General features: G+C 49.4%; 1 protein-coding gene across 7 annotated transcripts; it reads left to right on the forward strand.

Annotated features, from left to right (window-relative positions):
- Window positions 1-238: 238 nt before the first annotated feature.
- hectd1 (HECT domain containing 1) lies at window positions 239-26,277 on the forward strand. 7 transcript variants are annotated; one of them, XM_062469279.1, is made up of 43 exons: window positions 239-443; window positions 2,233-2,367; window positions 2,731-2,878; window positions 3,151-3,385; window positions 3,538-3,765; window positions 3,850-4,131; window positions 4,595-4,865; window positions 5,136-5,212; window positions 6,818-6,916; window positions 7,089-7,203; window positions 7,400-7,547; window positions 7,670-7,808; window positions 7,921-8,091; window positions 8,222-8,444; window positions 8,623-8,886; window positions 9,020-9,096; window positions 9,422-9,556; window positions 9,784-9,930; window positions 10,033-10,127; window positions 10,225-10,330; window positions 10,419-10,553; window positions 10,669-10,808; window positions 10,947-11,270; window positions 11,439-11,605; window positions 12,004-12,180; window positions 14,727-15,584; window positions 16,179-16,400; window positions 17,085-17,218; window positions 18,797-18,959; window positions 19,077-19,299; window positions 19,771-19,825; window positions 20,115-20,297; window positions 21,005-21,221; window positions 21,603-21,813; window positions 21,908-22,109; window positions 22,741-22,878; window positions 23,045-23,523; window positions 23,695-23,853; window positions 24,148-24,226; window positions 24,371-24,464; window positions 24,628-24,778; window positions 25,065-25,209; window positions 25,425-26,277. In XM_062469279.1, exons 3-43 carry the CDS (start codon window positions 2,739-2,741, stop codon window positions 25,560-25,562), a joined length of 7,746 nt encoding a protein of 2,581 aa, XP_062325263.1. In that variant the 5' UTR covers window positions 239-443; window positions 2,233-2,367; window positions 2,731-2,738; the 3' UTR covers window positions 25,563-26,277. The 7 variants fall into 7 exon arrangements, with proteins under 7 accessions (XP_062325263.1, XP_062325267.1, XP_062325261.1 ...); XM_062469277.1 differs by having other exon boundaries at window positions 240-443; window positions 7,373-7,547; XM_062469278.1 differs by having other exon boundaries at window positions 240-443; window positions 7,373-7,547; window positions 18,803-18,959.
- Window positions 26,278-26,451: the final 174 nt, after the last annotated feature.

Raw genomic sequence — 26,451 nt, forward strand, 5'->3', positions numbered from 1 at the left:
AAATAACTTGTAGTATGAGGGATGTATTTATCAATAAGGATCAAACAGTGAAAGTAGCAGGATTGTTTACTCTTGCCATATGATTCCAGGCCACAACCAAAGTTATTGAATACTGTCACATACGTAGTGTACATGCTACTTTTTTAACACAAAGAAACATAATGACAGAAAACATTTTTACAGGTTTCAAATATTCAGACACTGAGAAAGAGGGATAATGCGACACACTCTGGCAACCTCCAGGAGAGCCAGCTCAGTTAGTTCGCTTCGTCTGCTCTCCATTTCGCTAGAATTTGTGTATTGCGTTACCGTCCACTTTGACCTTTACGTATCGATAAAAAGAAATGGGAATAAAGTAGTAACGGTATAAAATAACCCGGCTCCGCAACGCACTATTTATTTTGACCAAACGACGGTTTCTTTTCGTCACCAGCGGAAAGACGGTAAGTGTTTATCTGCTGGGTAAAGCGGCGCGAGGCAGGTTTCCTACAATGTCTGACTGACAGTGAGTTAAGGCCCGGGGAGTTCCTAGAACTAAAGCCTCGCGGTCTACGTTTCGGGGGTCAGGCCATATATCTTAACAAGCTATATTGATACCCATGACAGTCAGAGTTTCGGTCTGACAGTAAAGTCTCTTCCACAATATTTGGACAAGAATGATTATTTTGTTAGAAAGCGAATTGTACATTTTAGACCTGCTCAGAGATGTTGCCTTCCCCGGTTAGCCCGCAAACACTACTGTAGCGGCTCTTCTAGATGAGGTAGCTAACTTTAGCTGTAGCTAGCTAACGTTATGACAAACTCTCTTTCCCTTGCTACCTACCTTGGTAATTTGTGTTGCTTTGTCAGTTTTTAGCTACCGTGTCCGGTTGAATCTGTCCCGACAGTAACTGCGACACGTCGCAATTTTAACGAGATGGATTTTGTTTTCACCTCAAGCACGTTAACGTTGACATTAGCTTGATAACAATAAGTTGGCTTCTCTTTTAGCTAACGCTAACTCTCTTCGATAACTAACTCTCAGAAGTACACCATTTGTATAAATGTTTTCTACATGAGCCGTTATAACATTTCCTCCAAGAAGGCTCTCGATGATAATGACTAATCTGAGATATAAATATTTGCTTGTCAGCTAATTTTGTTCAATTTGCCAAATTGAGTTATGAGTAACAGGCCCGTATCAGTACAGCTGGATATCTTAACTGTACGTAGCTGAGTAACATTTTGCAGTTAGGCCTACACATAAACACAATGGTTTTGTTTTTTTCACCGCTTTTGCCACACTAATGTATTTTTCAGTCTATAGTATTGTCTACGGGCTATAGAAATGTCTGGGTGGATGATTAACGTCACTCGATAGCGCTAATCCAAAATACGACTTATATTTGCAATGCTGTGTTGAAACAAAAGCCCACTCACGTATCTGACACGACTTGTGACATACGTCTCAGTAATGGCTTGATATACAGTATAAGTTAGGTTGGCCTATGGACTTATTTTCTTTATATAGCAACATTACTGTGAGTGAAGTTGATTCTAAATCGTAACTCCTTGGAAGTTTATCAAGCGTTGGAGTGGTAGAAAAGCCCGAAGGCTGCCTGGCAATTTGTGATTAATCTGTTGATAAGAGGATCTACCCATAGCCTGTTAATAGCCATCCAAGCCCTAACAAAAGAGACCAGCCTTGCCTGGAGTTTCAAATTAGCTGTAATCAACTTAGCAGGTCCTACAACAGGGCTTTCTGTGTCTGTACCCCCAACTAACTAGATTACTAAAAGATACATGCTAGTTTCTGTGTTGCTGCAGAACAGGTTTGAGTTGGTTCCCAACTTTCCAACGAGTTTCATTTGGCATTTTCAGGATATTATTATGTTTCCCGAAATTTGATATGATATTGTTTCAACTGAGGTTAGTTACTACCCCCAAGGGTTTCATGTGTTTATTAATCACACCTGTTTAATACGGGTATTCAAACAGGACTGTAGGAAAATGTTCCATGTGACTGTAAACCGGTGTTGCTGTCCCCCACATTCTAATTGAGTCTATATTTCGATAAAGAGAACTATTGATCAAATTTAGGGGAAAAAATACAAAACATGACACCATTCAGAGGGAAAGACAAGCCTATTTTATATGAAGGTGTACACCTTTTTTGTGTAGCTTTTTTACAAGGAAGATGGGAATTGATATTAGTATTTGTTGCTCACAACTGTTTATCTCATTCCATTCCAGGCTAGAAGACTACATGCCCCAGAAGGCTCTGTGCCAGTGATCTCCCTCCGGTCAGTGTTTCTCCGTCCAGCGGATGAGTCCCCAGCAGCCTGAACTGTGATTGGGCGAAGAGCCAGTTAGGGAGTGGCCAGGCAGGTAATGCAAAGTGGTCTTGGTGACGCATGCATTGGAACCCATTAGTCAGTATTTCAAAACGCTAGAGATATCAATAGACCCTCGTCAACGCAAACATTGCAGAAATACAAGGAGTCAGGTGGCTGAGTGGTTAGGGAATCGGGCTAGTAATCTGAATGTTGCCGGTTCGATTCCCTGCCATGCAAATGACGTTGTGTCCTTGGGCAAGGCACTTCACCCTACTTGCCTCGGGGGGAATGTCCCTGTACTTACTGTAAGTCGCTCTGGATAAGAGCGTCTGCTAAATGTAAATGTAATATACAAGGTGCTAACATAATTCCAAAAATGATGTTTAATAAAAACAATACAATAATTGTTGTGCAGGGACGAGGATGGCAGATGTGGACCCAGACACGCTGCTGGAGTGGCTCCAGATGGGGCAGGGGGACGAGAGGGACATGCAGCTCATCGCCCTGGAGCAGCTGTGCATGCTGCTGCTCATGTCCGACAACGTGGACCGCTGCTTCGAGACGTACGTTGCATCCATGGAAATCACTTGCATGTCGGCAAAAACGTCCGCAAACTGCCTTGGCTGTTTCTATGAAACCCCAGCCGAGGAAGTTTCGACATTTTGATTTGATCATTAAGTATAATAGACAGATTTTAAGACCCAGGATAAAACCAGCTTCCATGGTGTCTTTCTGATCTGTACCTGGTTTAAGGTCTGCTTCAGGGTCTGTACAGATATTGATCTTTCCCTGTCCTCCACATCCTCTCTCCATCCCTCCCCCTTCAACTCTCCAGGTGTCCCCCTCGTACCTTCCTCCCAGCTCTGTGTAAGATCTTCCTGGATGAGAGCGCCCCGGACAACGTGCTGGAGGTGACAGCCAGGGCCATCACCTACTACCTGGACGTGTCGGCCGAGTGCACCCGCAGGATCGTGGGGGTGGACGGCGCCATCAAGGCCCTCTGCAACCGTCTGGTGGTGGTGGAGCTCAACAACAGGACCAGTCGGGACCTGGCAGAGCAGTGTGTCAAGGTAACGCATGCATACGCATACGCCTGGGTTTACGTTAGCTGGCATAGGCTGGCTTTTAGCTGGTGTTGCATGTAGTTGTCCTATTATTGCGTGACCTGTAAAGATGCAGCATTTGAGACGTATGCAAAGACTTTAATTCCGTCGTCTCCCAGGTGCTGGAGCTTATCTGTACGAGGGAGTCTGGCGCCGTGTTTGAGGCCGGCGGGCTGAACTGTGTCCTGAGCTTCATCCGAGACAGCGGCCATCTGGTCCACAAGGACACGCTGCACTCCGCCATGGCTGTGGTGTCTCGCCTCTGCAGCAAGATGGAGCCCCAGGATGGCTCTCTGGAGACGTGCGTGGAGTCCCTGTCCAGCCTGCTCAAACACGAGGACCACCAGGTTAGGAGGACACACACACGGAGACGCACACACACGGAGACGCACACACACACGGATTACTGATCAAATATATTGATTCCCCAGGTGTCAGACGGAGCCCTGCGCTGCTTCGCCTCGCTGGCGGACCGCTTCACCCGCCGCGGCGTGGACCCGGCCCCGCTGGCCAAGCACGGCCTGACCGAGGAGCTGCTGTCCCGCATGGCAGCAGCCGGTGGCACCGTCTCCGGCCCCTCTTCCGCCTGCAAGCCGGGACGCTCCTCCACGGGAGCTGCCCCCACGGCCGCCGACTCCAAACTCAGCAACCAGGTGTCGACCATCGTCAGCCTGCTGTCCACGCTCTGCCGGGGCTCTCCTCTCGTCACACATGTAAGAAAACCCTGCTGTCGCTGCGTCATCAGGATCCCATCGACGGATGAACGGGACTCAGTGCTTCCCCTAAGTTTACAGCTTTTGGAGGGACACACACACACGAACCCTGTAGAGACAGAAATGACATGCCGCTGTGTAAATAAGATAAATAACATTAGGCCATTGAGTTTGTTTAATAAAAGAGCAAACTATAGACCTGTTTTATAGGAAAGGTAACCTTAAATGACTTATTTTTTGATTGGGCGCTATATATATAAAATATATTTTTTTATTAACTTGACCTTCCAGGGGGGGGGGGGGGCGGGGCGCCCCCCTAATATAATGGTAGGGGAAATACTGGTACTTGTCACGCTGATTGCTCGTGCTTTGCTTTCTTTGTAGGAGTTTTAGTCAGTTTCTCTTTGGCTGTTTTCTTCTCTCGTGTGTTATCACGTTTCATCCTCTCCTCCCTCCTCTCCAGGATCTGCTGCGCTCCCCTCTGCCATCCTCCATGGAGTCAGCCCTGCAGGGCGACGAGCGCTGCGTCCTGGACACCATGCGTCTGGTGGACCTGCTGCTGGTGCTGCTGTTTGAGGGGCGCAAGGCCCTGCCCAAATCCACAGCCGGCTCCACGGGACGCATCCCCGGTCTCAGGAGGCTGGACAGCTCTGGGGAGAGGTCCCACCGACAGCTCATCGACTGTATCCGCAGCAAGGACACAGACGCACTCATCGACGCTATCGACACAGGAGGTAAGAGGGGGAAGTATGGGAGGAGGGGGGAGTGAGGGTGGATGTGTGTTTGCGACGGTACAGTTGTAAATCCTCAAGTATGAGCTAGGAGGAGGGGGAGGATGATGGAGAAAATTGATAGCAATCTGGTTTTGAACACCTGAGACCTGAGACAGATTGCTTCTCTGTCTTTGCTCAGCATTAAGGCTGCTGTGTTCCCAGTGTATTTATCACCAGGATTGTATTATTTCTGATGTGTCTAATGGATGTGAACGGCTGTTGTTTCTGCAGCTTTTGAAGTGAATTTCATGGATGATGTGGGTCAGACGCTTCTCAACTGGGCCTCTGCGTTTGGAACACAGGAAATGGTAATCAAAAATATATATAAATATATTTTTTTTTTTTAATAAAGAAAATTAAACGTACGATTTCTAACTCAAGATCGTCTCCAGCTGTCTACTACATGCTTGTGCCGGTTGGTTCAGCTTTATAAAAATGTGATTACACAGTCTATCATGCGGGTGATTATGGCGCTGTAAAAGAAAGCCTCATTGTGGACGGTATTAGGGCCGAGACCAGTGCTAGCATCTCCCCCATTGTTCAATCACAATGGTATGAAGCAAAGCAGGATTTTTTTCTCCAGAACTCTCAAGGTTATGCCAGTTGGGGACCATGGCAACTAGCCACCCAGACATGAAGGCAAAGTTGTTGTTGCATGTAATCTGGTTTGAATGCTAGGTTAGTGTGTGCTGGCTGTGGGTTCAGTAACAGCTCATTGTTCCTCATCAGATCACTGGTTTATTGTAGTGTGTAAGATGAACCTCAGAAGCACACACGGGTACAGCATGCCTTATGTTCTCAGGTCCAGAACCCTGCTGAATTGATCTAATACGCATTTTTCTTCGTTGAGGTAATCTCTGATATGACATGATTAGGGATGGGGATCAATACCCGGTTCTGTAAGGACCCGGTTCCAAATTTCTAAAAACCCAAAGATCAATAAGGTCCGAGCTTATAGATACCACTATCGAGACTAGGTAGGCTAATATAATGTAACTTATGTCTCGAGAGAGAAGTTATGTCATTTAAATCAAATCACTGGTGCACAAACGTATATCGATTGTCTAAGAAAATTACTAAATTCAATTGAAAGGCCTGCCAACCGCCTTTTAAAGTAAAAGAAGAAGAATTTAATTGGCTCATGCCCTACTTCGCTTTATTTCTCATTTTGTTGCTAGCTACGATGGCTGAACGTACTAAGCGGTCAAAGGCTTGGCTACATTTTAATAAAGACGAAGCAACGTGTAATATATGTTCGAAGATAATTTCTTGTAGGGGGGGGGGGGGGGGGGCGCTGACGACACACTACTGTAATGAATAAGCACCGTAACGTTGTGCATCAGCTAAAGAGCCAGGGCTCTACAGTGCAACTATGAGTTTACGAGCACAGTCAGTGTGTGAGTAAAGACTATCCTCCCCTGCCCCGCTGCTGATCATTCAAAACATAGACACCGGAAGCATGGCTCTGTGGACTGAGTGGGTCCCAGTTTTTCTGGGAGTTTTTCCCATGTCTTCCTTGAGGGTTTAGGTTGGTTGAGGGGCAGTTCTATGGGCGTATGTGAAGCCCTCTGTGACATGCTTGCGTGTTAAAAGTGCTAAACAAATACATTTTGATTTGATTTGCTGCTATATGTTTAACATTTGCCAAATTCATTCATTTAGATGGTGGTCAGCTCAAGCTCACCCCAGAAAAGTATCGATAGTGGTATCGATAAAGACTCGTATCGTTAAGCAGTCTCAAAAATGGTATCAATATCGATAAAAATTAACGATCCCCATCCCTAGACATGATTGAACATGAGCTGGAACCAATATATAATGTAAGAACAGGGATTCAAGGGACATAGGAAAGTTGTATTTCAACTGTTGACCCCCCCCCCCTTCCCTCTGTCTCTTTGTTGTGATTGGTGCAGGTGGAGTTCCTGTGTGAAAGAGGGGCTGATGTCAACAGAGGTCAGAGGTCGTCCTCTCTTCACTACGCTGCCTGTTTTGGACGACCTCAAGTAGCAAAGGTACACCACTCACTCTCACTCTCTCTCCCTCTCTTTGTCTCTCTCACTCTCTCCCTCTATCTTTTGGTCTCTCTCACTCTCTCTCACTCTCTCCCTCTCTCTCTCTCTCCCTCTATCTCTCTCTCGGTCGTTTCCTCTCCTAACTCTGCCGTTGTTCCTGCGTGTCCCCAAGACCCTCCTGCGTCACGGAGCTAACCCGGACCTGAGGGATGAGGATGGCAAGACGCCGCTGGACAAGGCTCGGGAGAGGGGCCACAGCGAGGTGGTGGCCATCCTGCAGTCCCCTGGTGAGGATCACAGCACACACCCCACTCCCCCTTCCTGGCTCTGTCACCAGTGAGCCCGGGGAGGCCCAGAGACACTGACAGCAGGGGAGGCAGAACCGTAGCGGTTTTCAGAAGTGTTGACATGTTAGGGATTATCTTGTAATACTGGATGCGGTGTGTGTTCTCACAGGAGACTGGATGTGTCCTGTGAATAAAGGGGAGGATAAGAAGAAGAAGGATGTAAACAAGGAGGAGGAAGAGGGCAGCGAGCCCAAAGGAGACCCAGAGATGGCACCCATCTACCTGAAGAAGCTGCTGCCTGTATTTGCACAAACCTTCCAGCAAACCATGCTGCCTTCTATTAGGTAACCACAAACCGTACACAATTCAATTAATAACTGTGTGGCTTAAGTGTTCTATGTCTAGTTTACTCACCACCTCCCCCCTCCTATCTCTCCCCCCTCCCATCCTCTTTCTCCCCCAATAGGAAAGCTAGTCTTGCTCTGATCAGGAAAATGGTCCACTACAGTTCAGAGCTGCTGCTGAAGGAGGTGTGTGACTCCGACGCCGGTCACAACCTGCCCACAACCCTGGTGGAGATCACTGCTACAGTCCTGGACCAGGAGGTCGGTCACACACACACACACACACTCTCTTTTCACAACAGTCCTGTTTACAACCAACTGGCCCGTGTGTTTTGTCAACAAGTCTCAATCTTCCTCCTCTGCGCCCCCACAGGACGATGATGACGGCCACCTCCTGGCCCTCCAGATCATCAGAGACCTGGTGGACAAGGGAGGGGACGTGTTTCTGGACCAGTTGGCCCGGCTGGGCGTCATCAACAAAGTGTCCACGCTGGCCGGACCCGCCTCAGACGACGAGAACGAGGAGGAGTCCAAACCTGAGAAGGTACACACACACATACACACACACACACACACACACACACAGACACGCCCTATGACTGCACTTTACTCTTCCATTTTGCTATTACTATAGCAACTATTGCAAATGATAGTTTGCCCCTCTCTCTCCCCAGGAGGATGAACCCCAGGAGGACGCCAAGGAGGTGCAGCAGGGGAAGCCGTATCACTGGAGGGACTGGTCCGTCATCAGGGGCAGGGACTGCCTGTACATCTGGAGCGACGCGGCCGCTCTGGAGCTGTCCAACGGCTCCAACGGCTGGTTCAGGTTCATCCTGGACGGCAAGCTGGCCACCATGTACTCCAGCGGCAGCCCCGAGGGGGGGTCCGATAGCTCCGGTAAGGGGATACGGGGAGGCCCACACACGCGCACACACAGACAGAGCCAGCCATGTGTACAAAATAAAAGGAAGATCACTGCTAAAGCTTAAGTTTGCTACACTCTCTCTCTCTCGCCCTCTACCCTATCTCTCCCCCTCCCCCCCCCCCCCCCTCTCTCTGTCTGTCCCTCATGCAGAGAGTCGTAGTGAGTTCCTGGAGAAGCTCCAGCGAGCGAGGAGCCAGGTGAAGCCTGTCACAGCCAGTCAGCCCATCCTGTCCTCCCTCGGCCCCACCAAGCTGACGGTGGGGAACTGGTCCCTCACCTGCCTGAAGGAGGGGGAGATCGCCATCCACAACTCAGACGGCCAGCAGGCCACCATACTGAAGGAAGACCTGCCCGGCTTTGTGTTCGAGTCCAACAGAGGAACCAAGCACTCTTTCACTGCTGAAACGTCACTTGGTGAGTTAGCTAGAATGGCGTCATTGTAGCCTTGCCGACATGGCATGCGGGGTGAGGCTGAACAAACACCGCTGTCTGATCTGTATTCAAAACGTCTGATAAGGTGAATGTTCTGTGTGTCTCTGTGATGCAGGGTCGGAGTTTGTGACTGGCTGGACTGGGAAGAGAGGCAGGAAGCTCAAGTCCAAACTGGAGAAAACTAAACAGAAGGTGGGGGTCAGTTCACTCTGTAGCCCTTAACCCAAACACCCTTAGCCCAAACACCCTTAACCCAAACACCCTTAACCCAAACACCCTTAACCCAAACACCCTTAGCCCAAACACCCTTAGCCCAAACACCCTTAACCCAAACACCCTTAGCCCAAACACTAACCCACACCCTGAAGCCTCTACTGTAGCAGTTAACACTCTCTCTTTGGCTTCATGTATAAAGTGCTACTAAAATACATATAACATGATATAACTAACAATTGTGATCAATTATCCATTCTAAAATACTCCTCTCTTCTCCTCGACTACCCTCCCTTCCCGCCAGGTCAAGACCATGGCAAGGGATCTCTATGACGACCACTTCAAGGCCGTGGAGAGCATGCCCAGAGGGGTAGTGGTCACCCTCAGAAACATCGCCACACAGCTGGAGTCTGCCTGGGAGCTGCACACCAACAGACAGGTAACCTTGACACCAGCCTCAGCCCTGACCCCAGCCTCATTCGACCAATCGGATCCTTTTTTTTATTTTATTGAGGGCATTAGATAAGGGTTGAAGTCTAAACCTAGCAGGAAGGATATACAGTAAATAAGCTAATTCAAAGGCAGGATCAAGAGGTTGTGTGTGTGTGTGGTCTATTGTGTGTGTGTGTGTGGGGTAATTCATTGTTTTGTTCTCACGTGTTTCAGTGTATCGAGGGAGAGAACACATGGAGAGACCTGATGAAAACCGCTCTGGAGAACCTGATCGTGGTCCTGAAGGATGAGAACACCATCTCCCCCTACGAGATGTGCAGTAGTGGCCTCGTCCAAGCACTTTTTACTGTCCTTAACAATGTACGTCACACAGTTTCTCCCTCCTCTCCAGTCACTCGCACGCTCTCCTCTTCTCCGATCCTAGTCTGTTCGGTCTCTAACTGCCTCTCCTCTGCCCTCCAGAGTGTGGAACTTGAACTGAAACATGATTGTAAGCCGTTGATGGAAAGGATAAATGTATTTAAAACTGCATTCAGTGAAAACGAAGATGATGAAAGGTGAGCTGATACTCTGACTCCTGATTTAATAAGACTTATTTACAGTTACAGTATTTGACTTGCTGATGATCAGTTCCTCGCTCTCTTCACCCTGCAGCAGACCAGCAGTTGCCTTAATTCGTAAGCTCCTGGCTGTCCTGGAGTCTATAGAACGGCTGCCTCTGCACCTGTACGACACTCCAGGATCCACCTACAACCTGCAGGTCGGTCAGCCAGCCCGCCTCCCTCGGTCTCTGTGATGTGTCGGGTAACAGCAGGACCCTGATGTAATACCTGTGTGTGTTTGTGCAGATCCTGACGAGGAGGTTGCGTTTCCGCCTGGAGCGAGCCCCTGGAGAGACGGCTCTGATTGACCGGACGGGTCGCATGCTGAAGATGGAGCCTCTGGCCACAGTGGAGTCTCTGGAACAGTACCTCCTGAAGATGGTGAGATCTTCTTTCTTTCTTCACAACTTTTTCTCCCTTCCTCCCTCCTCTTTCGTGAGAGTTTATCCAATCTTCTCTCTCTTTTGTCCTGCTCTTCCCGTCACTGTGTCTGAAGGTGGCCAAGCAGTGGTACGACTTTGACCGTGCCTCCTTCATCTTCGTGAGGAAGTTGAGGGAAGGGCAGACCTTCACTTTCAGACACCAGCACGACTTTGACGAGAACGGCATCGTCTACTGGATTGGAACCAATGCCAAGTAAGATCTGGTCTACGATATGAGGTTTCCCCATGTGTAGAACTCGTATAGATCCCGGGTACAAACATTAGTACAGAGAACCACACTTTAAACCCCATTGGCTCAAAACTGTATCTTGATTCTCATTCGTCGCCTCAGGACCGCCTACGAGTGGGTGAACCCTGCTGCTTACGGCCTGGTCGTTGTGACATCATCGGAGGGGCGTAACCTCCCGTACGGCCGATTGGAGGACATCCTGAGCCGCGATAGCTCCGCCCTGAATTGCCACACGAACGACGACAAGAACGCGTGGTTCGCCATCGACCTGGGCCTGTGGTTGATCCCGTCTGCCTACACCCTGCGCCACGCCAGGGGGTACGGCCGCTCCGCCCTCAGGAACTGGGTGTTCCAGGTGTCCAAGGATGGGCAGAACTGGATGACCCTCTACACGCACGTGGACGACTGTAGCCTCAACGAACCTGGGTGGGCATCGAAATGATACACACATGCACATGTTCTGGTTGTGGATCAACTAGGTTTTGTCGTGTGTGTGTTTTGATGTTATATCCTCATTGTCATCAGACATTCAGGCGTTTTCTTCTGTTTTGGCGCACTCTCTGACCCTGTGTGTTTTGTGTCCTGCATTTCCAGCTCCACGGCCACATGGCCTCTGGACCCCTCCAAGGAGGAGAAGCAGGGCTGGAGGCACATCCGCATCAAGCAGATGGGGAAGAATGCCAGCGGGCAAACCCACTACCTGTCACTGTCCGGCCTGGAGATCTACGGCACGGTCAGCGGCGTCTGTGAGGACCAGCTGGGTAAGATCTTCCCCGCTGACCCGCAGACAGATCTGAAGCACTACAAGGAATGCATGCAGTCAGACTGTATGACAAGACCTGAAAGTATCACAAGCAAAGTTAGAGCCATGCAGTCAGAAGTGACACGGACTGTTCGACGATCCCAAACAAACCAAAAATTCACTTCATTTACATTACATTTAGCCTTTTAGCAGACGCTCTTATCCAGAGCGACTTACAGTAAGTACAGTTCTCCCCGAGGCAAGTAAGGTGAAGTGCCTTGCCCAAGGACACAACGTCATTTGGCACGGCCGGGAACCTTCTGATTAATAGCCCGACTCCCTAACCGCTCATCCATCTGACCCCACTAACTTTTCATCAAAGTGACTAATCCGCCTGCCCCCCTGTGTCCTCCCCAGGCAAGGCAGTGAAGGAGGCGGAGGCCAACCTGCGCAGACAGCGGCGTCTATTCCGCTCCCAGGTCATGAAGTACATTGTGCCTGGAGCGCGTGTGGTGCGGGGCATCGACTGGAAGTGGAGAGACCAGGATGGGAACCCTGCAGGAGAGGGCACCGTGACTGGGGAGGCCCACAACGGTGAGACCTGCTGGCCTGCACCACAGACACACACTGCAGACACGTCTGTACACACACACACACACACACACACATGTCTGTACACACATACACACACACTCTGGCCTGGCCAGTTCAGGCATGGACTAATTCTCCCACCTTGAAGGGTTTACTTTGTCTCATAAAATGTACAAAGGATAGAATTGCTAACTACCATGGCTAGCTGTTGCATGGAATAGGTTGTGTCACCACCTCTAAGTCCTTATCTACCCTCTTCACAAGAGCGAGTAAAGTGAAGGGGGTCTTGACGGTGTAGGGGTCCGCACTCCAAAACCACAAATATATATCTGCTCACTCATGCAATTTGGGTTTTCAACACATAAAAACATGATTAGAAACAAATGGAGTCTTTGAATGTAACGTGGTAAATGGAAACAAATTGTGAACATCAAGTGCATTTAAATGCTTTGTGGAGTCTGTTAGTTGCATGTATCAATAGATTTTTTGTCTTTTTTCGACTAACTTATTTTTGTGTGTGCGTCTGACCGGAGACAAAAAATGAAATCCCAGTTGTGTATCTGATGTTGTACTGTGTGCTAACGTGCTCCTATGGTCAGGGTTGACAGGGTGGGGAAGCTTTAGTGTATTCTCCATAGGCTCTTTCTGCCTTTTAAATCTCAGCTTGCCTCAAAACTATCTGCTTTTCGACCTCTTCTCATATTCTACAAATAATGTATTCCTTAACGAACCGTGAATGCCACTTCTCTAAGACGATCCCGACCCCATTCCAGACCGGGGTGTTTTCGTGATTTGATATCATACCTGTATGTTCAATTTAGTGCATTAAGTGGTGCTGGTCCTCACTTCGCTCCCTGACTCCTGCATGACCCCCACACTTGGGGTTGGAAAACGATCCATCCACTTAGCCCTGACTGCTTCTCAGATGTCCTCATTGAAAGCCGTCTTCTCTCATGGTGGCAGTGTTTTCCATACATTGATTTATTTTTGGCGGCCCGCCACAATTGAAAGTTTACCGCCACAAATGATTGTTTAACATGGCCCCAAATGTTTTTTTTAGAGCTGCACGCAGCGCATAGATTCGTACAGCCCCTTCTTGCCCCGTTCTCGCTCACTCTCACTAGTAGGACCTTGCAACGGACTTGTCTGTGATTAGCTATGGAAGCAAATCAGTGACATGTTTTGAATTTTAAAAGGTATTGAATATTTAATATTGAATTTTAAACACCACTAAATTTGTTGGTTTTGAACTAACATCTTTAAAATTGAAATATGAATTTATTTCAACGTAAAAAATATAAATCAGAAAAAAAAAAAAAATCAAGCTTCAGAAATTCAGGCTGCTCAAATTCCGATAAAAAAAATTGACCAAGTATTCAATGCCTATTCAAATTCAAAACATGTCGTCACTGATTTTCTTTCATAACACTTGTTTTCTTTCCTCTCTGTTCACGCTCTGAATCAATGAGCGGGACGAACAGATTTTTCTGAGAACCGGCAGAAGAATTAATCCGGAGTTTACGAACAGTTGGTATCATAATTCTCTGCACAAATGTGTCCAGAACGGATACATTCAAGCTAAATATGATAATATCATAGTTAAATACATTCGGCAAATATAAGAATATGAGTTTATATCACGTAAAGCTACAAAAACGATATAGCGACGCGCGCTCGTGTTACTTGTTGAAGTCCCTATCTACACTCACATCTAACCGATACTAGGACAGGTTTGGGCTGAGCCCCACATTTTTTTACAACGTCTGACTCCGCCCCTGCCTACCGCCACAAATAGAATCACATTCTGTGGGAAACACTGGGTTGATATATCTAAATGTCACCACACGGTCAGTAGTTTAAGGTGGAAGTAACACCTGGAACCCCTCCCCCCCCTCCCTCCCCAAGATAACAGGTAATCTTCTCATGCTTCGTACCAGCATCTGCCTCGCCTTCTGTCAGTCTCCAGACCAGCCGTGTTGATTCAGATACGACCTCTTTAAACTAATCGTCTCCATCAATCAACTAAGTGCATGTTGATGTCACAATTTGCAAGCACCCCAAAGGACTCCATTGCAAAGTGTATTATGTATTTTTACATTGACACAGAAATATAAACGTGTATTTATTCTGCAGTTTCTTCAGTGGCTTTGAAGCTTTGCATTTGCTCAAAAAAGTATTTCTACTTTTGCTTTTGTCATTTTCTGTAACTCATGTTTTCTATCTCATTGCCTCACTTGGACCAGAATAATACATATAGTAATACTAGATAATAGACTAGTTTGGTATCACAATCTAAATGCATATCGATAATTGTCTATATATACAGCTGATTATTGATTGGCTACCATTTACATACGAACATGCTGTAGTTATTGTAGTCTTTGGCATTAAACCTCGCCGTAGAAATGCTTTTAGTTTCTTAGGCTGTATTGAGTGTTGTTCTGGTCCAGTGTGAGGGGAGGTGCTGCTATCTGACTATGCTGCTGTGTTTCTCTGCTCTCTCTCTCTCTGCCGGGTCTCTCTCTCATACCGTTCATATCCCTTTCCAGGCTGGATTGATGTCACCTGGGATGCCGGTGGCTCAAACTCTTACCGTATGGGTGCTGAAGGAAAGTTTGACCTCAAGCTTGCGCCAGGGTACGACCCTGAGACTGCGCCGTCACCCAAACCTGTCTCATCCACTGTTTCAGGCTCGGCCGCGCAGTCCTGGAGCAGCCTGGTGAAAAATAACTGTCCGGACAAGGGAGGCTCATCCTCGGTGGGGCCGCCCAGCTCTTCCAGCAGGAAGGGCAGTAGCAGCTCCGTGTGTAGTGTGGCCAGCAGCAGCGATGTCAGCCTGGGCTCTGCGAGGCTGGAGCGCAGGGCCGAGGGTCTGCTGCTGGAGCAGGGGGGGTTGCTGGGAGGAGGAGGGGGGGGGACCCCAGAGGGGCAGGAGCCCATCGTGGTGCTGTCCTCGGCCGAGGCGGGTTCAGGATCCAGCACCCTGACCGCGGACACGGCCAGCGACAACGCGGACAGGAAGGGCGCCGCCGACGGAGCCTCGCGGCAAGGCGGGGCCTCCAGCACGGCGGCCGACGCGGCCATCTCCATGGGGCTGGTCAGCGTCAGCTCCCCCGACGTCAGCTCCGTCTCCGAGTCCTCCGGCAAGGACGCGCCGTCCCAGAGGCCTCTCTGTCCCGCCGCCAGCGCCCGGCTCTCCGTCAGCTCCCTGCTGGCGGCGGGCGCCCCCATGAGCTCCAGCGCCAGCGTGCCCAACCTGTCGTCCCGCGAGGCCAGCCTGATGGAGTCGTTTGTCAGGCGGGCTCCCAACATGTCGCGCACCAACGCCACAAACAACATGAACCTGAGTCGTAGCAGCAGCGACAACAACACTAACACCCTGGGACGGAACGTGATGAGCACCGCTAGTGAGTACTCTGGAATACCGCTGTAACGCAGTACGGTCGTCGCCCAGTAACACTACTACTTGTACTGCAGTTCCACTCAAGTTTGTCTACGGTGATACCCGTCGTGTCCTGCTTTCCTATCATACAGGACGATAGGATGGCTCACTCTGCCAGTTTATTTGTTTTGTTTTTTCCTTCTGATAATACAAATAATATGTTCATTTATCAGACGATTCTATTCAAAACAATAGCGCCATTTAGCCGTTTATCTACAAGGGGGATTTGAACCTGCAACCTCTTGATTTGCAGTCAAATGCTGTACAACCCACGCCCCCTTTGCTTGCTCTGGCTTATTTTTGGAGTTGAGGGTCAACCCACTGGCCATCTGCCTGTGTTCCTGGCCTCCTGGGGTTTCAGTGTAAAGTAAAACGTAGCTGATGTTTGTCCAGTAATCCCATTCAGGGGCGTTGTTTCCTGTTGGCCCTCTGGCTGCAGGGGCTGTCTGAGCGCAGGTACACAGAGCGTGCTGTAGTGGTAGCTAGCAGGGCTGGCTCAGTAATGGTACTACCACCCGCTTGACTTTGACAAACTAACGGCCTTTTTGTTTGTTTGCAGCTTCTCCTCTCATGGGTGCTCAGAGCTTTCCTAACCTCACAACCACCGGCACCACCTCAACTGTTACCATGTCAACATCCATAGTAACCAGCAGCAATAACGTAGCCACAGCCACCACAGGGTTGTCTGTGGGCCAGTTGCTCAGCAACACGCTGACGACCAGCCTGACCTCCACGTCTAGCGAGAGTGACACAGGGCAGGAGGCCGAATTCTCCCTCTATGGTAGGACACCCCAGAGTTCTATTACCCCCCTTCTCTCTCCTCTATGATGGGACATCCCAGAGTTCTATTACCCCCCTTCTCTCTCCTCTATGATGGGACTTCCCAGAGTTCTGTTCTACCCCCCTTCTCTCTCCGCTATGATGGGACATCCCAGAGTTCTATTACCCCCCCTATCTCTCCTCTATGATGGGACATCCCAGAGTTCTATTACCCCCCCTATCTCTCCTCTATGATGGGACATCCCAGAGTTCTATTACCCCCCTTCTCTCTCCTCTATGATGGGACATCCCAGAGTTCTATTACCCCCCCTATCTCTCTATGGATGTAGGGATTTGAGGATACATTAGAGGCTGCTCCATCACTATAATCTTAAAAACACTCCACTATCCCCTCCTCCTGTGTCCTACTAACATGCTTCTCCGTAGCCTGACTAACCTCCATTTTGAAACACTAGTGTATTCTCATAGTCTTACTGTATACTAAGCCAAATCACACAGTTTGGCTGCTTTTCTCAGACAGAAACATGCACTTTTAATCCCCTCATAGAGGTAGTGACTAGGCTGACCTAGTTGGCTTTGGAACTGTGAACAGCAGGGTTCCTGGGAAGGAAAAATATTTAACTCAAGCAGTGCAGCAAGTTTCCTCTCCTTCTAAGATTTCTGATTGGCTCTCCGTTCTCCTCAGACTTCCTAGACAGCTGCCGTGCCAACACCCTATTGGCTGAGTTAGAAGATGAGGAGGACCTGCCCGAGCCTGACGATGACGATGACGAGAATGAAGATGACAATCAGGAGGACCAGGAGTATGAGGAAGTTCTGGTACGCTCCAGGGTAACCCTGGGTTACCACACACACTTCAATAGGGTAAACCTGGGTTTCAATAGGGTAAACCTGGGTTTCAATAGGGTAAACCTGGGTTTCCACACACATTTCAATAGGGTAAACCCTGTTGCACTTTCTATACCACTACCAAACCTGTAGTTGATGCATGTCTCCCTGCCAGCCTCAGAACAGTTGTCTGATAAGGCAGACCTTGATTAAGGCCAGTTATAGACTAAGATTAGTCTGTGTTTGGGGAAACGGGTCTTGAAACCTTCTGTTACAACTGGTCTCTTTTTTGTTTTGTTTTTTAAGGTACTTGTGACATGCTTAAATGTGTCATCTCCTACTTCAGTGCTATTTTAAAATGTTTTGCACACCTGGAGCTTTGTTTGAGTGAAACTTGATCACAACAAAGCCTTAAAGTCTAAACCTGGCCCTCATCTTGCACATGTAAATCTAACTCAAACGCACCCAGTGTTTTTCCTCTTATTTAAATATCTGTGTATTGCATGTTTGCCTGACCTAAATCAAGCCTAATCCTGGAATAAAAATAAGTACAGGATATCCAGTTCACTTAAGAGCAGAAGCTCCACGCAAAACCTTCCCAGTTTTCTAGGGTGTCTGTCATTGGCTCCTGCTCGTTCTTAAAACCTGCCCTTGAAAATCACAACAGAAGACTATTGGCATTAATGGATGGAAAATAAATCAAATCTGTTGGGAAATATCAAGACGTGTGAGTTGGCTCCTCGTAGCTCCAGATTGCGTCTCTGGCCCCCCTCAGTAAACAGTCCTTGGTGACAGATCTCAGTAAACAGTCCTTGGTGACAGACCTCAGTAAACAGTCCTTGGTGACAGACCTCAGTAAACAGTCCTTGGTGACAGACCTCAGTAAACAGTCCTTGGTGACAGACCTCAGTAAACAGTCCTTGGTGACAGACCTCAGTAAACAGTCCTTGGTGACAGACCTCAGTAAACAGTTCTTGGTGACAGACGCACCATGAACAGGCACAGCTTGTGGACCGCCATTCCCGTCTTAAAACACCCAGACTGAGGAGATGACGTAGTGTACCTCGTCCTCAGGCTTGATCTGTGTTCATATCTGCTTCCCCATATACCTAAAGCAGGGGTAGGCAACCCTGGTCCTGTTTCCCTGCTCCAGCACACCTGATTCAAATGAATGGTCATTACCTGGCTTCCACAGAGCTTGATAACAACACATTCATTTGAATCAGGTGTGTTGGAGCAGGGAAACATCTAAAACATGCAGGACAGTGGCACCTGAGGACCAGGGTTGCCCTACCCCTGACCTAGAGTTTGAGAGGCCAGAAGGCCTTGGCTTGGATCGGGAGGTCTAAGAGTCTGGGAGTCAGGTGGCTGAGCGGTTAGGGAAGCGGGCTAGTAATCTGAAGGTTGCCAGTTCGATTCCCGGCTGTGCCAAATGACGTTGTGTCCTTGGGCAAGGCACTTCACCCTACTTGCCTCGGGGAGAATGTCCCTGTACTTACTGTAAGTCGCTCTGGATAAGAGCGTCTGCTAAATATCTAAATCTAAGAGACGTGTTGTGGTTGTGGTGAGTTTCAGGAGGAGGAGGAGTATGAAACCAAAGGAGGTCGTCGTAGGACCTGGGATGACGACTTTGTCCTGAAGCGACAGTTCTCCGCTCTGGTGCCAGCCTTTGACCCCCGGCCTGGACGCACCAACGTCCAGCAGACCACTGACCTGGAGATCCCTCCCCCAGGTAGGCACACCCGTGTTGTCACCACCCCAACGCTTGGACTAACACTGACACACACACACACCAGGGTCTGAGCGGTTCCAGATCGTCCTGTCTCTCCGCCCCCCCCCCCCCCCCCAGGTACCCCTCGCTCGGAGGTGCAGGAGCAGGTGGAGTGTGCCCCCTCCCCCCACTTGGCCCTCATCCTGAAGGTGGCCGGCCTGGGCACCACCCGGGAGGTGGAGCTGCCTCTGTCTCACTACAAGTCCACCATCTTCTACTACGTCCAGAAGCTGCTGCAGCTGTCCTGCAGCGGCTGCATCAAGTCAGACAAGCTCCGCCGCATCTGGGAGCCCACGTACACGTAAGCAGAGAGAAACGTGGCAAAATGGAGATTTACATTTAGTTATTTAGCAGACGCTCTTATCCAGAGCGACTTACAGTAAGTACAGGGACATTCCCCAGAGGCAAGTAGGGTGAAGTGCCTTGCCCAAGGACACAACGTCATTTTACACTGCCGGGAATCAAACCGGCAACCTTCTGATTAATCGCCCGATTCCCTAACCGCTCAGCCATCTGAAATGTAATTGAAGGATACCTTTTTCTGAGGCTCAGGCGCTCCTAATGGATCATAGACTATAGATATATTCTCTCTATCACTCTGTTCTGGGCTGCCACAGTGGCACAATACAAGCTCTGGTCTTGTCTTACTAAAACATGACCAAGCTCCAAACTTAACTGTCAGTGGCTAGTTCGTTTCCAGCTTTTTCACAAGGTTGGGGTTGTTTGCCAAAAATAAATGATTCTAATGTCCTTCCTTGTTCTGTGTCCCCAGCATAATGTACAGAGAGATGAAGGACTCTGACAAAGAAAAAGAAAGCGGGAAGATGGTAACTACTTCCTGTCCCTTCCATCCATCCTCCTTCTTTATTCCCAGCTGTGAATACCTGTGGCTGTTTTACCAATGTGTAAAGATACTACCTCTGAAAGCGATGGACAGACAGGCAGTCAGAGCTCACTAAACAGAGACTGAAAGCCAGTAGTCATTCTGTGTGTAGTAGCCTTAGCAGTAACTGCACAGGTGCCACCTAGTGGCTCAGCTACTGTACTGCATGTGTGTTGCGACTTGCAAGACGTCCCCAGTCAGGAAAGACCAACATTTGGTTTTTCCTGTTGTAGGGCGGCTGGTCTGTAGAGCATGTGGAACAGTTCCTTGGCACAGATGAGTTACCAAAGAATGACTTGATAACCTTCCTGCAGAAGAATGCAGACTCACCTTTCCTGCGCCACTGGAAATTAACCGGCTCTAATAAAAGTATTAGGAAAAACAGAAATTGTTCTCAGCTCATAGCTGCATACAAGGTAGAGAACGGCATCAGATGATATATCTATTATTATATCTATATTTACTTTTTTTCTTTTATGTACTGTTTTGTACTGTTTGCTGTTTCTTTTCCTTCCTTGCTTGACTGTCACATGTGTAGCTAGCTTGTAGACCAGTTACTGTGTCTTGTGGCTTTTATTAACCTACATGTCTGGCTTCTCTGTAAAAAAAAAATATTCCTATTCTTATCATGATTTCTGATCAACTTCATTGTGATTGTTTTGTTTAATCGACATGGTGTTATATTTGTCCATATGTGAAATAGATGTACATATTAGATATATTGTGGGGTGTATATGGAGATAATGATGGTAAATGAGGCATCAGTCAGGGAGAGTTCCAGTATTAAGAGCCAGGCTTTCCTTCAGGAGAGGGCAGCGTACAGGAACATTCCAGACAGGCATGACTGGAGCTTGAATGGATCATTGTGGTCCAGTGTCTCAGACACAGGTTAAGACTAGTCTAAGATTTTGGACATTGGAAAATACTTCTTGGTTCAGACTACTTTGTAACCTGTGTCTGGTAAACTGACCACATCTTGACCCCCTGTTCCGCCACGATGCCCTTTTCTGAACTCAGATCCCAACGCTCCACCTACCTGTGTGTCCCTGGAGGGGTTGTCCCCTGACCCCTAACTTGAAACCCTGACCCTTCATGTCTAACCCCTGACCTGTGCCCCCTGCAGGACTTCTGTGAGCAGGGCAGCAGGTCTGGGGGGCTCAGCCCCGGCTCTCTGGGTGTGCTGCAGATCAGCGACATCCTGGGGGCAGCCAGGGAGCCAGCGCAGGCCAAGGCAGGCTGCAGTCAGAGCACCTCCTGTGGCGTGGAGGACGTACTGCAGCTGCTCCGCATCCTGTTCATCATTGGTGGAGACCCTGCGACTGGGCGCACGCTGCAGGAAGGTACGGCAGACCAAAGATGTCCACCTACAGCAGCCATCTTAAACTGCCGGACCGCGGACCACTTCCGGTCCCCCTCCCCTCTCCCTACGGCCCGCTACATGATGCCGAAAATATAATATAATCCCGTCCCCCTCCCCCCAAAAAATAGTATTATTTTTACTAGTAGTTTTCTATAAAACTAGCCCCTTGGAACGTATATGAAATGTATATGAAAGTACTAATAAAAATAATGCTATTCCGCGGACCGGAAGTGGCCCGTGGGGCCGGCAGTTTGAGATCCCCTGACCTAGAGCCTCTTCGAAGCACCTCTTAACCCTCGGGTCTCCCGAAGTTTGTCCCACAACTCGTCTCCTTAATGTCTTGTCTGTTATTGCGGCCTAGACGTGGACGACCTTCAGTTCAATGCTTCTCCTGAGGAGTTCACCAGCAAGAAGGTGACGACCAAGATCCTGCAGCAGATCGAGGAGCCTCTGGCCCTGGCCAGCGGAGCTCTGCCTGACTGGTGTGAGCAGCTGACCAGCAAGTGTCCCTTCCTCATCCCCTTCGAGACCAGACAGCTCTACTTCACCTGCACTGCTTTCGGAGCCTCCAGGTCTGTTCTGCCTCGTGACACGCTTGTCCTCCCTGGTCATGGCGTCCCTGTCTGTGTGTCCGATGCTGACCCGAGGTTCTGCCTGTTCCGTCAGAGCCATCGTGTGGCTGCAGAACCGCCGCGAGGCCACCATGGAACGTTCCAGACCGTCGACCACGGTGCGGAGAGACGACCCAGGAGAGTTCCGCGTGGGCCGGCTGAAACACGAGAGGGTCAAAGTGCCCCGCGGCGAGAGCATGATGGAGTGGGCGGAGAGCGTCATGCAGATCCATGCCGACAGGAAGTCGGTCCTGGAGGTGAGATGTAACAATGTGTAACTGGGTTTGTCAAGAGTACCAAATTGAACCCTGGACTGTGTGAAATGTTGTACACTAGGCAGATGGCATATCAAGTAGGGCACTGAGAGCAACCATGTGCACACTCTGGTTTCTGGGCAATTCAAACCAAGAGACACCACAGTCTTCCAGGTGCAGGTGAAGCTTGTCTTGTAGGAGTGTGCTTTGGCTGTAGGTGCATGGCTTTCGAAGTTGGAAGTTGATCATCATGGTTAATTCTGTTGATATTAAATATGGTCTCTGTTTATGCCTTTCTCTCCCTCTCTCTTTGCCTCCCTCTCCCTGCCTCCCCCTCTCCCTGCCTGCCTCCCTCCCTCTCTCCCTGCCTCCCTCCCTCTCTCCCTGCCTCCCTCCCTCTATCCCTGCCTCCCTCCCTCTATCCCTGCCTCCCTCCCTCTATCCCTGCCTCCCCCTCTCCCTGCCTCTCTCCCTGCCTCCCTCCCTCTCTCCCTGCCTCCCTCTCTCCCTGCCTGCCTCCCCCTCTCCCTGCCTCCCTCCCTCTCTCCCTGCCTCCCTCTCCCTGCCTCCCTCTCTCCCTGCCTCCCTCCCTCTATCCCTGCCTCCCTCTCCCTGCCTCCCCTCCTCCCCCCAGGTGGAGTTCCAGGGCGAGGAGGGGACAGGACTGGGGCCCACGCTGGAGTTCTATGCTCTGGTGGCAGCCGAGTTCCAGAGGACCTCCCTTGGCATCTGGCTATGTGACGACGACTTCCCTGACGACGAGTCCAGACAGGTAACCATGGCTACAAATGTTGACTCAGAGAAGGAATTACTGAGTAACATGAGGAGCATTGGTTCGTTAGATATCAGTGACACATGTAGTAGAGCCCAAACGCACTCCAGAGAAGATAATTTGTTGTAGTGCTCTTCAGATTAGTTAATGTGTTTGTGTTTTGTAGGTGGACCTGGGTGGCGGTCTGAAACCCCCTGGGTACTACGTCCAGCGTTCCTGTGGCTTGTTCCCTGCCCCCTTCCCCCAGGACAGCGCTGAATTGGAACGCCTCTACAAACTCTTCCTCTTCCTGGGAGTGTTCCTGGCCAAATGCATCCAAGACAACCGATTGGTTGACCTCCCCATCTCCCGCCCCTTCTTCAAGCTGCTCTGCATGGGTGACATTAAGTCAAATATGAGCAAGCTGCTTTACCAGTCACGTACCGGGCCTCACGGTGGGTCACACTTCCACGACCCGGACCGTCACTTCCTGTCCGAGATCCAATCAGAGGCCTCGACGGAGGAGAGCCAGGACACTTACTCTGTGGGAAGCTTTGATGAGGACTCAAAGTCAGAGTTCATCCTAGACCCCCCCAAGCCCAAGCCCCCAGCCTGGTACCATGGAATACTCACCTGGGAGGACTTTGAACTGGTCAATCCTCACAGGTACAGGACACTCCCTGCCTCTCGTACAGAATATTTCAAAAGCTTGCTTGTAACAAACACAAGTGTTGCCTGTAACAACTTTCTATAAATTACTTTAATTTATCAGTAGTCTTCAATGCCAAGTCACAGTGTGTGCCTGCTTCTCAACATGCCCTCTCCTCCTCCACTTAGGGCTCGTTTCCTTAAGGAGCTGAAGGAGTTGGCTGTGAAGAGGAGGCAGATCCTGGGCAACAAGAGTCTGTCTGAGGATGAGAAGAACACTCGCCTGCAAGACCTCATGCTGAAGGACCCCATGGGTGTCGGATCCCCCCTCAGTATAGACGATCTGGGGTAAGGCCCTTCCCCTGCACCCCTCCTCTTACACCACCCCTTCAGGCCCCTTCCCCTGCACCCCTCCTCTTACACCACCCCTTCAGGCCCCTTCCCCTGCACCCCTCCTCTTACACCACCCCTTCAGGCCCCATCCCCTGCACCCCTCCTCTTACATCACCCCTTCAGGCCCTCTGTGAAGTCTCCCGAACCCCCGGGAGCCGACCTGACGCTAGCCTTACCCCGTAGACCCCTGGGCTCGGCCCTATTCCACACCCTGACTCCTAACACCCACCCTCTGTCCATCCCCTGCAGGCTGAATTTCCAGTTCTGCCCCTCCTCCAAGGTGCACGGCTTCTCTGCTGTGGACCTGAAGCCCAATGGAGATGACGAGGTAGGGGACAAGAAAGTAACTGACATTCTGTCTTTGCCTGGGTTTACCTTAGCAGCTCTACAGGGAGCTAGATGTGGTTGTACAGAAGAAGCATCAGATAGACAGTGTTGTAAAACCCCTCTCCCCCCTCACCTGTCTCTCCAGATGGTGACCATGGAGAATGCAGAGGAGTATGTGGAGCTGATGTTTGACTTCTGCATGCACACCGGCATTCAGAAACAGATGGAGGCCTTTAGAGGTAAGGCTGAACACATGGAACAAGCTCCGATTCAACCTGATACGTTTATGAGGATGTCGATTCACTTGGTTTAATGATTACGTTTAAACTAAGTCGCACTACTGCCTCTGCCCTCTCCTCAACCTCACACCGGTCCTCTTTTCTCTGACGTTTCCTCCTCCAGAGGGCTTCAACAGAGTCTTCCCCATGGAGAAACTCAGCTCATTCAGCCACAAGGAGGTACAGATGATCCTCTGTGGGAACCAGTCTCCTTCCTGGACCTCGGAGGACATAGTCAATTACACCGAGCCCAAACTGGGATACACAAGGGACAGGTACACACACACACTGGTTTTTGTTTTTCTCTGACTGTTGCACATTTATCAGATCGAAAGATTAGATATTTATGTTACCGAATATGTAACATGCACGCTGAATTGTGTTAACTCTAAATAATGCAAAATGATGTAAATAAGGAGTGTCTAAAACGTATGGTTTTTAGTTTTTTTTTTCTGGTTGTTGCACATTTATCAGATCGAAAGATTACATATTTATTTTAAAATGTGTGGTTATTTGTGCATGGTAACACATCCGCCACACGTTTGGCTTGTCTCCCCACAGCCCCGGGTTCCTGCGCTTCGTCAGGGTTCTCTGTGGCATGTCGTCAGACGAACGGAAAGCCTTCCTCCAGTTCACGACCGGCTGCTCGACGCTGCCCCCTGGGGGCCTCGCCAACCTGCACCCGCGCCTCACCATCGTCCGCAAGGTAACGCCTCAAACACACGTGTCAAGACAAGTCCTCTCTACTTTGAGAACCACCGGGAAAGTAGGGTGAAGTGTCTGGCCCAAGGAAACATAATTTTGTACGGCCAGGAATCGAACCGGAAACCATCTGAGTAATAGCCCGATTCCCTAACCGCTCAGCCATCTGCCTCCCTTACACTCCCTTAACTTACTATGTGTTTGGGCCCCTCTCTCCAGGTGGATGCCACAGACTCTAGCTACCCATCGGTCAACACATGTGTGCACTACCTAAAGCTGCCAGAGTATTCCTCTGAAGACATCATGAGAGAGCGCCTCCTGGCAGCAACCATGGAGAAGGGCTTCCACCTCAACTGAGCATGCTCTGTCTCCCCCCTCACCTGACTGACCAACATCGCCCCCTGGTGGTGGAGACGAAGCTGTGTCGTGTATTTGTTGCAGAATAAACAAACAAAGCTGTGCTCTCTGATGAGATCCCCCCCCCCCCTCTGCCCCCACCAACCTCCCCATCCCCCCCCTTTACACCCCCATACACACCCGTTAGGACAAAGTAAAATGAAGACTCCACTAGCTACTGAAACAGAAAAAGGTCTGCAACCCCCATCTCCCCTCTGCCTCCCTTCTCTCACCACCTTTCCCTCACCCCTGGACACTCTACTGCTTCAAGGGTTTGACCGACTGGGAGCCAGGGCAGTTCTCCTGCAGTGTTTACTTCTCTCAACCATAACTCTGGCTGTGCTGCGAGCATATGTGTAAAAGTTATCTGTAGTTCTTTTGGTTTTCAGACACCCATCGACTTTTTCCCCACATTGTGGGCCCCATTCACCCCCAGTCTGAGGGAGGATATCCACCTGCTTCTGTAAAGCTAACTGCTGTAGAGTGTTTGGGCATCCTTCTCTCCCCATCCCTGGTTTTAAGTTTTACTAGTGCCTGCCTTGTTTGGATATTAGAATTTATTTTGTTTCCTTCCTTTTACTTCTTAAAACGGCATACAATCATGCACATGCTTATTATTTTCTTCCTCCTTTTCATTTTGCTTTCGTTACAGTGTGAGTATGTTTTTGTCCATTACCCTGCTATAAGGATCACATGATCAAAGTCCCAGAGTGCATCTGTGTCATTTTACAATGAAGCTATAGAGGCAAAAACACTGGTTCTGTGTGCAAGGCACATTTAAGGAAAAAAAAGCAAGCTATGCTTTCCCTTGTATTTTCTTTGTATATTATAAACATTTATTTAACTCAAG

The sequence above is a fragment of the Osmerus eperlanus genome, chromosome 9 (assembly GCF_963692335.1).
Source record: "Osmerus eperlanus chromosome 9, fOsmEpe2.1, whole genome shotgun sequence".
Taxonomy (NCBI): Eukaryota; Metazoa; Chordata; class Actinopteri; order Osmeriformes; family Osmeridae; genus Osmerus; species Osmerus eperlanus.

Bases quoted from the DNA above. Each gene is read 5' to 3' on its own strand.
- hectd1 (XM_062469277.1), top strand. From the start codon at position 2,739: ATGGCAGATGTGGACCCAGACACGCTGCTGGAGTGGCTCCAGATGGGG. The intron at 17,219-18,796 runs GTACGCTCCAGG...GGTTGTGGTGAG, and splicing joins AGGAGTATGAGGAAGTTCTG to TTTCAGGAGGAGGAGGAGTA. The intron at 22,110-22,740 runs GTGAGATGTAAC...TCCTCCCCCCAG, and splicing joins ACAGGAAGTCGGTCCTGGAG to GTGGAGTTCCAGGGCGAGGA.